The 14,915-nt window shown below is 42.1% G+C and overlaps 1 protein-coding gene and 1 pseudogene across 2 annotated transcripts in view; both read left to right on the top strand.

The window, feature by feature from the left end:
- The window catches only part of TICAM2 (TIR domain containing adaptor molecule 2), a 43,121-nt gene extending 32,837 nt beyond the window's left edge, over positions 1 to 10,284 (top strand). The window contains exon 3 of the mRNA XM_007451214.1: positions 8,949 to 10,284. Within this exon, the coding sequence (XP_007451276.1) occupies positions 9,004 to 9,711 (708 nt within the window). The 5' untranslated portion in view covers positions 8,949 to 9,003 and the 3' untranslated portion in view covers positions 9,712 to 10,284. The remainder of the gene's footprint in view (positions 1 to 8,948) is intronic.
- Positions 10,285 to 13,605: 3,321 nt separating this feature from the next.
- On the top strand, positions 13,606 to 14,442 carry LOC103086613 (pre-mRNA-splicing factor SPF27 pseudogene; annotated as a pseudogene). The gene has a single exon (XR_014368615.1). The product of XR_014368615.1 is annotated as a pre-mRNA-splicing factor SPF27 pseudogene (transcript).
- Positions 14,443 to 14,915: the final 473 nt, after the last annotated feature.

Genomic DNA, 14,915 nt, shown 5'->3' with positions numbered 1-14,915 from the left:
AAAAAAAAAAAAAAAAAAAAAAAAAAGAAAAGAAAAAAGTGCTGTGCGATACATATTATAAGAAATATGAGCAAGATATTATGGACAGCCGGAGGAGGAGTACTTAACTCAACCTGGAGATCAAAGGAAAAGCATTCTGCCAAATATGACCCTTGAGCTGTATCTTGAAATGAATGTACCATATTTATATTCACACTGTTTTTAAAAATGTAACATAATTGCTCATTAAAAAATCCATACATTTGGATAGGCTGGTCCCTATTCAGATTGAGTCAATAATTTATATGCTAGGGATGATAAAGAGCTATCTGTTCAGCTATCTCTCAACTTGAAAAACTGTGTTAGGTCTTATATTTGGAATTGTCTAATTCATTCATTCATTCAGAAGGTATTGTTGAATGCTGACTATGTGCAAGACTCTGGAGATACAGTGACAAGCAAGACAGATTTGGTGTTATTCTGATAGAGTTTACAGTCTAATGGGAAAGATGAGAAACTAAGCAGATACTCAAACATGTAATTAATTGTAGTGTGACTAGAGCCATGAAGGGAAGATATAGGGTTTTAGATTCCTACAGATCCCTAACACTTCTAATGCAAGCTTTGATACCTTAAAATGAAAAACACAGGCACTAGCTTAGTTAGACTGTAAGTATCAATGGGTAATATTTGATAATCCTTTCCTTTATACTGGGCCTTTGCTATCCTTATGGATTCTGTGCAAGTCCCAAAAGAAGAAAATAAATAAATGACAGCTGACTCTCAATAATGTTATTTCAGTAAAGAACAGGTGGATTCAAATTCTACCCATCCTATTCCTGAAGATATTGATCACCCTAGTTGGGATTTTATTTTAATAAAATATTTCCAGTGTGAAGAAGTCTGAAAGAAAAGTCTACATGTTCCTTGTCTGGCTGGCTCAGGTCTATTCTGTTGGGTGCTGACAATAAATACCACGGGCGATACAGGCCACACGGCTCTTGTTGGAATTCTTCAACTCTGCCTCTGTAGCATGAAATTTGCCATAGGCCATACAGAAATGAATAGGCATGGCTGTCTTCCAGTAAAACTTTACTTATAAAAAACAGGTGGCAGACCATGTTTTGCTGCTGACCTGCTGTAGTTCCCTTGCCTGGATTTGGATGTTGTATCAATCATAGTTTTGTTGCAGAGAACAGAGTCTACTATAGCTAGTTTAAGCAGAAAAGTGTGCATTAGAGGTTATTACAAAATGTACAGTATCACTGGGTAAGTTGAAGAGCTAGAGTCCAGGTTGAGTTTCTAGGAATACCTCAGACCACCACCTACCGAACTGGTTTAGTGGCGCTGGAGCTTTTTTAAAATTTATTTATTTTTGGCTGCGTTGGGTCTTCGTTGCTGCGTGCAGGCTTTCTCTAGTTGTGGCAAGCGGGGGCTACTCTTCGTCACGGTGCGCGGGCTTCTCATTGCGGTGGCCTCTCCTGTTGCGGAGCACGGGCTCTAGGCGCATGGGCTTCAGTAGTTGTGGCATGGGGACTCAGTAGTTGTGGTGCACGGGCTCTAGAGTGCAGGCTCAGTGGTTGTGGCACACAGGCTCAGTTGCTCCGCAGCATGTGGGATCTTCCCGGACCAGGGCTTGAACCCGTGCCCCCTGTATTGGCAGGCGGATTCTTAACCACTGAGCCACCAGGGAAGTCCGGAGCTGGAGCTTTTGCCACAACCATGAAACCTCCCGCCAGATCAGCAAGCTGCCAGCTCTGATTCACACCAAGTCTGCTAGAGTCTTAACCAGCAAAGTCACTGCCTCATGCTCTGCCTCCCTTCATATTTAACTCACACTAGTAAGTACATCTGATTGGCAGAACTTAAATTACATCCAGAACTCTAGCTTCAAGGAAGTCTAGGAAATAGAGCTTTTAGTACTTGTGGCACAGGAAGTACAGGAAGGTTCACTAAAAGGAAGTTGGAATAAGTTTTGCGTGAGCAAACCTGCAGGATCTGTTACAGAACGCCCCTTTGGCTACTTAATATCCATACCTTCCCTTCTTTCCATACCGAAACCTCCAGACAATGATAGCAAGAAATGTGCTCTCTTACAATATAATGCAGCCATCCTTATAAGAAAAAGCAAAGTGCACCCACCTTCTCCCAAGAAGCTAAAACCCAAAGTCCTGTAGGTCACCACATCATCTGCAGTATTCATCACAGACATTACCCCGGGACCTAGCACCCTCAGGAGTTAGGTGGCCTCTCTCCTCTCTCAGAAAAAGGGGGAGTAGGAGAGAGAGCTGCCCAGTGACCAAGAGGAGAACAGCTCAGCTCTAAGAAGCTCCCATCCATACTTTTCATCCTTTCTCTCTACTAGCCAGTTCCCTCCGTTTCCAAGCATTCTGAGTTTCTCCTCTCTTCGTGGAATCCTCTGCCCACCCTATGTTCGTTTGTCGCTGTTGGCTTCTTTCCTTCTTAGCTAAGCTTTCCCCTCCCCCGCCCCCTCATCCTCTAGACTCTTGAGCATACTGGTGACTCCCACCATCCCCTGTAACTGCTCTGGTGAACCTCAAGGGGCTCAGTGCCTTGGACGCTGACCACTGCTCGAGGTACTCTCCTGCCTTGGCTTCTGGATTCTGTGCCTGATTTTCCTGCTGCTCAGGTGCCACTCCTCCCTCTCCTTTATGGGTCCCCCTCCTCCAGGTGCCCCTCAGGCATTGATTCTGTCTTCAGCTCTCTTCCTTCTCTTTTCTTTCTACTTGTTTTCAGTTACTCACAGATTTGAGCTAGTGTCAAGCTTTTAACTCCCATCAAGATGCTCTCCTCAGCCTCGGACCTACATGTGTAAGTACCTATTGGACAGCTCCTTTTCCAGGTCGCAGGCACCCTAAGCTCCCTGTGTCCCAAACTGGATTAACTGGTCAGCTACATCCAAAGCCCACCCTGCTTGTCTCAGCAAACGACTCAGCAAATGTAACAAGGCATAGACTTGGGAAGCGTACTTGATCCTTCTTTCTCCGTCACCCTCCCAACCCCTGGCACCTCCTACATATCTTCATCTCCATCATAACTTCCTTAGTTCAGGGCTCTGCTTTTTCATGTAGGTTACTGTGACAGCCTCTCAACTGATTGTCCTCCCCGTCCAGGGCCTAACAGTCCTTAAGCCTAGTCTCCTTACTCTTGTCTAAAACAAGTCAGATCGTGTCACTCCCCTGCTTAATACCTACCAGGGGCTCTCTGTCTGCCAACACGATCAGGTTCAAAGTCCTGAACCAAGTAAACTAGGTTCCTTACTCGCTCTAATCCTTTTTATCTCTCCATCCTTATCTCTCACCACTATCCTCTCCCCTCACACCCCTGCATATTTGGACTTGAGCCATCTAAACACCTGGTGCAAAATGATCCTAATACACTGTGCCCTCTGGTGCTTCAATGGTTTTTTTTTTGCAAGTGCCACTCCCACTGCCTGGAAACTGTCCGCCTCTCGGCCTTACTGATGTAGTGCTCCCCACTGCGTGTCCATCCTTAGTGCTCTGGTAGCACACGTTATTTGAATGAAGCACCAGTGCGATGAGTCCTAATCATCTGCTTATCCTGGGTCCACATCCCTAAAACCCAGCAGGTCTTGGTGCAGAGTAAGTTTTCAACAACCCTTATTAATAATGACAAAATCTATTTATTAATTGAATTAAGGGAAGAAACTATTAATTTTGTATGTATTTCCCACAAGATGGTGCTATTCAGATAGGAAAGACAACTAAAAAGTTCTCCAGGGCTAAGGGATCCAAGTACTAGATGCCTAAATGTTTGTTAAGTGTGTTAAATTTCAGAGTCAGTGATTTAAACGCATAAGCTTTTTCTGTGGTAAACACATGGACAGGTTGAAAGTGGTTTATGCATATGTATTTTATTATCAAATTATTACTGATCATTGTTTTACTTACTGCTTTTTGGGAGCCTCTCTTCCCAAGTGGTCAAAAATTTTTTTAAATGGAAACAGTAACTCTTAATTCTAGGGCAACAAACTTTTAAGGAGGGTTGTATTTGGGTTTTTCAGAGATACAGGACCAATAGGTTTTATAGAGAGAGAGGGAGGGAGGGTGGGAGATTCATTTTAAGGAATTGGTTCATGTGACTGGCGGGGCTGGCAGGTCCCAAATCTGCAGGGCTAGAAACAGACAGGAGATGACTTTGCAGTCTTGAGTCTGAAGGCCGGAAACTCAGGTGGCATTTCTATGTTGCCGTCCCAGGACAGAATTCCTTCTTCTTTGAGGAACCTCAGTATTGCTCTGGCCTTTACTTATTGAGTAAGTTCCACCCACACTATGGAGGGTAATCTTTACTCAAAGTCTACTGCTTTATTTATTTAAAAAAATAGAAATATAGTTGATTAATACAATATTATATTAGTTTCAGGTATACAGCAGAGTGATTCATTATTTTTACAGTTAAAGTCTACTGCTTTAAGTGTCAGTCTCACCTAAAAAATACCTTCAGAGCGACATCTTGACTGGTTGTTTGGCCAAACAACTAGACACCATAGCCTAGCCCAGCTGACACATACAGTTGACTCTCACAAAGGTCTTGGTGAGGAAAGTAAACTTTGTATGAAAGAGAAATTCACACTGAAGTTTCAGTTTTTAGTTTGGGACAGGGGAGAGAGGGCTGATGGCTGTAACCACCCTGAGGAACCTCCTGGGAAATTTCTGCATGGAGAGGGGCTGTCCTGGGATAGGACCCAACGGGTGCTGCCCTGACTCTCCTCCAGCCACAGAAGTCTTCTGCTGGGAGCAAGAGTACACACAGACACTAAGCAGCATTGGGTGGGGCCGAGGAAGAGTAATAACCTTGTGGACATGGTAATCTCACCCCAGTAGGCTCCATCCTATACCATTTATACTATAAAATGAGATTGAGGTTTGGGGCAGTCCTAAGGAAGGGGTTTTGCTTCCTCTTTTACTGAGAACAATGAAACAGTCAAAGGGAACTTCTGCAGGTGTTCTCTGCCACATCCACTCACCCCCCTGTAGGCACACAGCTTAGTTCTGCCTTCTCTTATTGCTACTAAAGTAAAACCGTAAAGTTTTCTTTAGCTTCTTTGTTATGTATTTAATAACAATATTAACTGCTAACATTTATGGAGCACTCTTCTAAGCCGTTTGATCACTGTAAAAACCTTAAAGGTAGGTATTATAGTTATCACCATTTTACACATGATGAAATCAAAGCACAGAGATACACATACAGTAATTTGTACAAAGTCTTGCAGTTTTTTTTATAGTAGGGCTGGGATTTACATTCAGGCAGTCTGATTCCAGACCACGTAGTCTTAATGAGAATGGAATTTTTTATTTGTCTCTTGCATGCTCTGATTCTTCTTTATCTTCCTTCTTATTTCCTGTAACATATGTGCGCACTTGCCCAGTGTGCACATATGCCGAGCTGTTCTTTTCATCTTACTCCTATTGAATGTGGGGGGATTCCTTTGGCACCTTCGTTTGCCTAGATATAGAGTGAATACATTCTGGACTCTCTTTCCTTCTTATCCTGGACCTGTTGATCTTCCCTTCAGAACTTCTGTTTAAGGGCTCCATTCTGATGGGTTGTATCTTTCCACATTTCTGTTGCCCTGAAGGGATGTGATTAACTCAGTTGGGCTGTGGTCAATAGTAATTGGTCGTTTTGGTCTTAGATCTTTTCTGGGGCAAGGGATGGAGGTGGAGGTGTCATTCAGTCAAGTGAAAAGCAAAACCAAACCAGAAAAGGTTCAATCTTACAGAGAGCGATTTGGCCAAATCTTATCACGATGACAAATGCATTTGTCCTTTGATACAGAAATCCTGTTTAGGGCAATTATTCTGCAGATGACCCTGCACTTAAATGACCTTTGTACAAAGTTATTCATTGCCGCATTGTTCATGATAGTAGTAGACTGGAAACAAATCACATATTGAAGAACGGGACAGTTATGGTACATTCACATGCTAGGAGACTATATAAATAAGAGGAGGTTCTCCGTGTGCTGATATGGAAGGCTCTGAAGTTATATTACTAAGGGAAAAAGCCATCTACTATCTATCTGTCTATCTACTTACCTACCTACTGCTGTTTGGCAGTGTATGTGTATATATACATTAATACTTTTTTTAAAAAAAGGAAAGAAAAAATATATGTATTCATGAGGAAATATTGGAAGGATATAGGAAAAACTAATAAAAGCGGTCACCAGTAAGAGGCCATGGGGGCAACAGGATGGATGGGAAAGACAAGGATGGGAGTGGGACTTTTCAATATAAATATTTTCTTTTTTTTTTGGTGGTGGTACGCGGGCCTCTCACCGCTGTGGCCTCTCCCGCTGCGGAGCACAGGCTCCAGATGCGCAAGCTCAGTAGTTGTGGCTCACGGGCCTAGTTGCTCCGCGGCATGTGGGATCTTCCCGGACCGGGGCACGAACCCGTGTCCCCTGCATCGGCAGGCGGACTCTCAACCACTGCGCCACCAGAGAAGTCCCCAATATAATTATTTTCAAAGTTTACCCTTCTAAAAAAGTAAATTTAAAAATGTACACACACACACACACACACACACACACACGTTTTTATTCCTGTGAACAGTGGTCCTGTGTGCCTCTCCCCTGCAGCCACCTTCACTCTCCTCCCGCTTAGCTGAGGGGTAGGAGCTGAAATCTCAGTGTTTTGACCCTGATGCTAACTGTCCCTGATGGAGGAGGAGGACATTGAAGAGGCTTTGCAGGGTTCTCTGTGCCAGCCTTCTCTCCTCCCCTATTTCTTTCTGCTTCCCTGCCTTCCTTTTGTTCTCTTTGTTGATGGAGTTAATTAGCTCAAGGTGAACACAGTCAGGTTCTCCCCCCTTCCTTCCAGCCTTGAGAACCCCTGTGAAGAATCTGGACCACTTCCCCATCTCTGACTCACGTGGTGGTGGGAAAGGCAGATCTCCAGCGCAGAACTTCCCACATCTTTTCCCGTTGGCTAACTCCTTACCCTCCTCTCCAAATTAGAAGGTTATGGTGAAGTTTTCAGACATTGTCACTAATTTTCTTCTTGCTGGTCTGCTTCTGGTGGGGGTGGGCAGGAGTGCTTGGAAGTTGGAATGGCACATGGTAGATTTCTGGAGTATTTTGCTGTTTCTTGCTGACCAGTGTTTAAGAAAAATGAGACGTAAAATTGTAATTTTTATTCATAATGTAATTCTTTTGTTGTTTATTTTTATTTATCTCAAAAGATTCTGTGTTCTGACTCAACACACCATTTTACCTTAGAAGTTTACAACACTTTTTAGTGAAAATCTTTTATATTACTTCACATGCACTCATCTGCAGCAGCTAGTGATTAAGATAATGAAGTTGGTTTAACAAACCTATCTCAACGAATAAGTGAAGATTATTTTAATTGACGCTTTAATAGATTTCTCTGGATAGTTTTTTTTTTTTTTTAATTCAGGGGAACCTTCTTTCGCAATTCTGCATGGTAAAACTTTTTTCATGATACAATAAAAAAGTCAGCAGTTAATCCTAACCAGTGAAGAGAGTCTGTGTTCATTTAGGTTTATTAATTGGGATATCAATAGCATTGGAGGGTTGTCATGCCTTAGACTACCACTTGGTGGCTGGCACAGTATACTGTGGATCAGAACCTGAAGTACAGACAGAATAAATGACAGGCAATAGCCAGCAATTCCTTCACTATTCAGAGGCAGTAGCAAACCCTTTCCGTCCGTATATACGTTAGAAAAAAATTCTCTGTGTTTTTCCTTGTTTTTTCCTCCCATAACAGTTTTTCACCATTTTTGCCGAATGGTTTCTTCTAAACCTGAAATATTTTGGTATATGTAGCTATGTTACTTAAGTCATAATGAATAAAATTCTGATTTCTTCTTGAACTCTGGTCTTTGCCAATGAACAATAAATTAAAATGCTTTAGAATATAGTCTGTGGGCCCATAGTTTGAAAACATGGAATTTATAATTATCTATTCTAAATTTTCTGTCTTTTGATAAAAAAGAAACCCCCTTGAAACTGCCTGTTTGGGGGTTATATTAACAACACTGCCGACATTATCTGAAGATTTATTTAAATTAGATTCACATGGAGTACCTTTCTTTCAGAGCTGATCTAATTCTTACACTCTGAATTTAGGATTTTTAAAATAAAAGAACGAGTATAGACTACAATGATTATTTGTTAATTTCACTGGTGAAAATCACAAGGCTTTGTTTCCAGATTTCACTTCCAAACCAAGATGTTAATTTCTCCCAAGGTGAATAAATGTTTTCTTAAGTATTCCCAAGATTAGCTGGAAAAGATATTCTTTACTTTTCACAGTCCTTATTATAGTTTCTGCACCAGCCCCACTACAACATGGCCTGATCTAGACAAACAAAAAAGCTCTGAACCCATGAATTCTGGGCAACAAGTCATTTGACATTTCAGATCTTCTCTTTGTTCTGAGTCAGTAGAGCTGCCTGCTAGCCACCTTTAGGATATTTGTATTCTGTTTTGTATTTGTGTTTGATACAAAAACAAATTTTGTGTTTAATGTTGGAATATTCGGTTTCTTTAGGTTTTCCTGTTTCTAGCTTACACAGTAATTTGGTTATGGAGAAGTTGGATTTAAACTCCATATGGGTAGAGTTGATATGGTACCTTTTCTCTAAAATACCAAAGTAATTTATTTTAATTTGGAGGTATATAGTGTGGTTATAATACGATTTAAAATTTCCAAATATCTCCTGTTATATTAAACTGGACCCTCTGTTTAACTAACCCTTGACTACCTGTGGTAGCCCTTGTGAAGCTCAAGAAAGACCAGTGATTTCATTTCCCAATGATCTGTTTGGCAGTTCTTTCTTAGAGAACTTTATATTATAATCTTTTTGAGGTTTTCGGGGTGAATGAAATTTTCCATTTTTAATGTTTTGATTAAGTTTATGGTATTCTTCTGCTTTGTTATTTCTCCTTTTAGAATGAAATGAAATGCTGAGAAATAAAGCTTTCCTATTCTGATTTGGATCTTTATAATGGGTATCGGAAAGTCTAAAACGGATCCCTGCCCTCTTTCTCTCTCTTGGGGTAAAAGCCACAGTGTGGATACGAGTCAAAGACATCACAAGTCAGATTCCAAGAAATCTGAAGAAATGTCCCTGAGTGACACTGCTGCTCATAGCAATACAGCAGAGATGCCAACAGGGGAGCAGGAGGGAGCCAGGGGAGTGGAGGAGATGCCAGAAGAGGAAGCAGAAGAAGAGGTGTTCCTCAAATTTGTGATACTGCATGCTGAGGAAGACACAGACGAAGCCCTCCGAGTCCAGAATCTGCTGGAAAATGACTTCGGCATCAAACCTGGAATAATCTTTGCTGAGATGCCATGTGGCAGGCAGCATTTACAGAATTTGGATGATGCTGTCAATGGGTCTGCCTGGACAATCTTATTATTGACCAAAAACTTTTTAAGAGATACCTGGTGTAAGTTCCAGTTCTATACGTCCCTCATGAACTCTGTCAACAGGCAGCACAAGTACAACTCCGTCATCCCCATGCGGCCCCTGAACAACCCCCTGCCCCGAGAAAGGACTCCCTTTGCTCTGCGAACCATCAACGCCCTGGAGGAAGAAAGTCGTGGCTTTCCTACACAAGTGGAAAGGATTTTTCAGGATTCTGTTTATAGGATACAGCAGGCTATATGGAAAGAAACCAGAAATACGGTACAAAGGCAATTTATTGCCTGAGACGGAACACACAACACACAGCAGGCTCTTGTTTTGAAAAACAAATGATTTATCTCCACTTGAGAAAGCAAATTTCTAGGAAGAGTTTAGATGAAAGAGAACCTTACTCTTACAGAAACTTATGGAGCCCAAGAAAGATAAATTTCTGCAGGACAGTCTATAGAATTGTGGTACTTTTTAATGTTTCCATAAACTTGAAATTGTCAGAGTTTCAAAAAAAAAAAAAAAAGAACTCTGTTTCCTCTCACAGTTCTCCTAGTTCATGATTACAACAAAAGATATTTTAAATTCATATTCCTCGTATTGAACTTGATCAAAACCTTATATGACAGACATTTAAAAACTACAATAACACTGATTTTGTTCTCAAAGGAACCGCAGGAAAAAAATGGCCTCGAGAGATCGGAGCACCCTCACTTTCGAGGCACCTCTCATGAATGTTGCAATAAAGTGTTCCTGGTGTTGTCAACCAGAAATAGGGATAGCCAGACTAGAACATTTAGAATGTTGAGTGCTGATAAATATGAAACCCAAAATAGATGCGAGAATGGTAGGGCTCTTTAAAAGAATCCAATCAGGGACTGCCCTGGTGGCGCAGTGGTTGAGAGTCCGCCTGCCAGTGCAGGGGATGCGGGTTCGTGCCCTGGTCCAGGAGGATCCCACCTGCTGTGGAGTGGCTGGGCCCATGAGCCATGGCTGCTGAGCCTGCACGTCCGGAGCCTGTGCTCCGCAACGGGAGAGGCCACAGCAGTGAGAGCCCCGTGTACCGGGGGCGGGGGGAGAAGAATTCAATCAAATGTGTTTCCTTTCTGTTTGAATTTGCATATTTGGAGGCAGTTCTCACCACTGATGAGTGGCCCATTTGATGCTGTTGTGGTCAGGGACTTTGTGCCTGGTGTTGACATGACCCCTGCAGCTGGAAGCTCTCCATTGTTGGTCATTGTGTGTGACCAGGAGCTTCTGAAAGGTGCATGTATCCTTGGCCAGATGTTCTCCTTTAAAATCAATAACCTCTCCTATGGCAGCTGTTAAAAATTCCTCTCTCACACAATGCCCTATCAAGGAAATATTTCTCAGCTAGGTGATCACAGAGCCTGACTCTGTGTGTGTGTGTGTGTGTGTGTGTGTGTGTGTGTGTGTGTGTGTGTGTGTTGTAGATCACTTTCAGACTTGGGATAGAAGTGGGTGATGCGTTTTCTGGCATCCTCTTCTAGTGCCCCACACTCATAGCAAACCAGAGGCCCCAAGAGGACCGGGTTCTGTCTTTCACAGCCCTTCTGCCCCAGCTGAGATTGAGGGAGAACCACCAGGTACAGACCAGGGACAAGGCGGAGTGTGAATCAGGTCATGTTGTAATGAGAAAAGCACCAGATGGGGATCAGGAGACCTGGTTGTTCTAGTCCAGTCTCTTTCACTGAGGATGAATGGGACCGCAGGCAAGCTATTTACCCTCCTTTATCTGTGAAAAGAAAGGATTGGATTGATGAATCTGTAAAGGCCTTTGTCCTCTCCCAGAATGTGAATAACTAGGAGCCAGAAAAGGGAACAAGCAAAAAAAAGGTAGAATTTTATAACGTGATTTTATAATAGTTGCAGGAGGCTTCATGTATATGCCCACGATGAAAGGATATTGTATATGTTTACAGTGTAATTGATTTCTAATGCTTCCCATTACATTTTTATAGTCACAGAAAAATATTACATTACGTGCTTACTCAGATTTTTTTTTTTTTTTTTTTTTTTTTTTTTTGCGGTACGCGGGCCTCTCACTGTTATGGCCTTTCCCGTTGCGGAGCACAGGCTCCGGACGCGCAGGCTCAGCAACCATGGCTCACGGGCCCAGCCGCTCCGCGGCATGTGGGATTTTCCCTGACCGGGGCACACACCCGCGTCCCCTGCATCGGCAGGCAGACTCTCAACCTCTGCGCCACCAGGGAAGCCCCTCAGATTTTTTTTTTTAATTTTTAAATTTTTTTCTAGGGACCCTTAAGCAAAAACATTCTGCCCTATTTATTCCCACTTCTCCATATCCCCTACTAACACTAGGGTCTGCTCACAGCTTTCTACAGTCTGCCTCTTCATAGTCATGAATCAATACGTTTCATAATCCTGCAAATAAGTCAAACCTCCCCCACTACTAGTACTTATCAAAGATGAGATTCTTCTCTTTGTGTGGTGACTCAAAGTTCCCTTCTATCATATTAACATAACACTCACTTTTTCTTTCAGTTCTAATGATAAGCATTTTTTTTTTTTTTTTGCCACACTGCTTCCTGTATCTCCAATTTCATATACAAATAAAACATTAACCACCCACCCTGCCTGCTTGCCAAAGTTGGCACAATTAATGCTGGATGGTATTTTTTAAATAAGTGTTTTTGTTTTTTACCTTTGACTAAGCTTGATTATTTCCAAGTGCAGTGAAGATTGTGGAAAAGTGTTTTGAAAAGAGGCATCAATCTGTACTCCTCCACAGAGCATGAGGCACAATGTCTTACTCGATTTGAAGTTACGTATATATATTTTTATGATGAATAAAAATGTTAAGTACTGAATAACTGTCTATGCTGAAATTAACCGTTGTAATAAGGGATTATCAAAATAGCTAAACTGAGGATGAGAAGAGGTAAAGGTGTGACGCTAGTCGTGTGAGTGTGTGTATACGCATGTACACGTGTATAGATTCAGACTTGAGGGAAATTCTGTAAAATTTGCCACATGCTGGAGAGCATCCATTTTGGTTGTCTGTGGGTCTCGTTGCCCACCCTGGAGCTTCACAGAAGAACCTGTTATGGGCTTCCCTGGTGGCGCAGTGGTTGAGAGTCCCTCTGCCGATGCAGGGGACACGGGTTCGTGCCCCGGTCCGGGAGGATCCCACTTGCCGCGGAGCGGCTGGGCCCGTGAGCCATGGCTGCTGAGCCTGCGCGTCCGGAGCCTGTGCTCCGCAACGGGAAAGGCCATAACAGTGAGAGGCCCGCGTACCGCAAAAAAAAAAAAGAACCTGAGTTGTGCCTTGTGTGTCAGGATTCTTTCAGCTGTAAGAAACAGAAAAGCCGATGCCATGTGACTTTTACACTATAAGGTAAACTTACTATCTCACCTAACATTAGGTCCTCTAAGGTATGGTGCCTCAAAGGTGTCATTAAAAACCCAGTTATTATATACAGTGGAATATTGTGCCACCTTAAAAAGAAATAAAATTCTCATACATGCTATAACGTGGATGAACCTTGAAAACACAATGCTAAGTGAAAAAAGACAGACACAAAATGATACATATTGTATGGTTCCATTTATATGAGGTACCTAGAGTAGGCAAATTCATAGAGAAAAAAAAAGAGAGGTGACCAGGGGCAGGGGAGAGGGAAGAATAGGGAGTCATGTTTCATGGGTACAAAGTTTCTGTTTGGGATGATGAAAAAGTTCTGGAAAAGGGTAGTGGTGGTGGTTGTATGACATTGTGAATGTATTTAATGCCCCTGAATTGTATAGTTAAAATGGTAAATTTTATGTATATTTTACCACAGTAATTCTTTAAAAACCCATATGGTCTTTCCATCTCTTTGCCCTGCCATCCTCAGTGTCCCAGCTGGGCTTTCCTTAGAGTTGTACTATGGCTGCACCAGTGTTAGGCACAGATATTGAAGCATCCAGCCTAATAAGACAGTGGGAGTGGTTCACCCAAGTGAGGAAAAATATTTCTTCACTGCATTGTTGAAAATTGGTCATGAAAAACAAAATGGCCGGGCAATTTCTAGCGAGCGCGCCCTCAAGAATTAACTTAGCAGGCGCCAAAGCTGATGCGCAGGCGACGTCATTACGTTAGCGTAGGGCGCAGAAGTATTTAAGTGAACCTGAGCCAGCGCAGAGTCTGAAAACTTCGGCGAACCTAACAATGGCGGGGACGGGTTTGGTGGCCGGAGAGGTTGTGGTGGATGCGCTGCCGTATTTTGACCAAGGTTATGAAGCGCCTGGTGTGCGGGAAGCGGCTGCGGCATTGGTGGAGGAGGAAACACGCAGATACCGACCTACCAAGAACTACCTGAGCTACCTGACAGTCCCGGATTATTCCGCTTTTGAAACCGACATAATGAGAAATGAATTTGAAAGATTGGCTGCTCGACAACCAATTGAATTGCTCAGTATGAAACGATATGAACTTCCAGCCCCTTCCTCGGGTCAGAAAAATGACATTACTGCGTGGCAAGAATGCGTAAACAATTCTATGGCCCAGTTAGAGCATCAAGCGGTTCGAATTGAGAATCTGGAACTAATGTCACAGCATGGATGCAATGCCTGGAAAGTGTATAATGAAAATCTAGTTCATATGATTGAACATGCACAGAAAGAGCTCCAGAAGTTAAGGAAACATATTCAGGACTTAAACTGGCAGCGAAAGAACATGCAACTCACAGCTGGATCTAAATTAAGAGAAATGGAGTCAACTTGGGTTTCCCTGGTCAGTAAGAATTATGAGATTGAAAGGACTATTGTACAATTAGAAAATGAACTCTTTCAAATGAAGCAGCAACATGGAGAGGCAAACAAAGAAAACATACGGCAAGACTTCTGAAAGACTAATCTGGTGGGTAGAAAGGAAGGCATGTTGGGCTTTCACAGATCAAACATCTAAACTGTGAAGAACAGCATCTTATGGAAATCATCAGTGGTTAAATGTTTAGAAAGCATAGAATGTAGACTGTTATATTCTGTTTGTACATTTCAGCAAAATAAAAAATTTCAACATGAAAAAAAAAGAAAATTGGTCATGTTGATAATAAAAAGCCATCTGACTTCTAATTGGTTTTATTATTATTTTTAAATTCTCTCCACCTGCATCCAGGCGGACTACTCCCATCACCTCCCCCTCTCCCTCACACTGTTGAGTCAGATGCCCTGGTGTTTTTTTCTTTGATGTTCACTGTGTATCTTTATTTCAGTTCTGTGGTATTTGAGTATTTACATTTTCATCTTTACAAATATCTTTTTAAAATGTTTTAAATTTTATATTGAAGTATAGTTGATTTACAATGTGTTAGTTTCAGGTGTACAGCAAAGTGATTGTTATATATATACATATATCCATTATTTTTCAGATTCTTTTCCTATATTGGTTACTACAGAATATTGAGTAGAGTTCCCTGTGCTATATCGTAGGTCCTTGTTGGTTATTTTATATATAGTAGTGTGTGTATGTTAATCCC

Source organism: Lipotes vexillifer, unplaced genomic scaffold, assembly GCF_000442215.2.
Source record: "Lipotes vexillifer unplaced genomic scaffold, Lipotes_vexillifer_v1.1 scaffold91, whole genome shotgun sequence".
NCBI lineage: Eukaryota > Metazoa > Chordata > Mammalia > Artiodactyla > Lipotidae > Lipotes > Lipotes vexillifer.
Note: the sequence above shows the minus strand (reverse complement) of the source record. Positions and strands in the feature narration are given on the sequence as shown.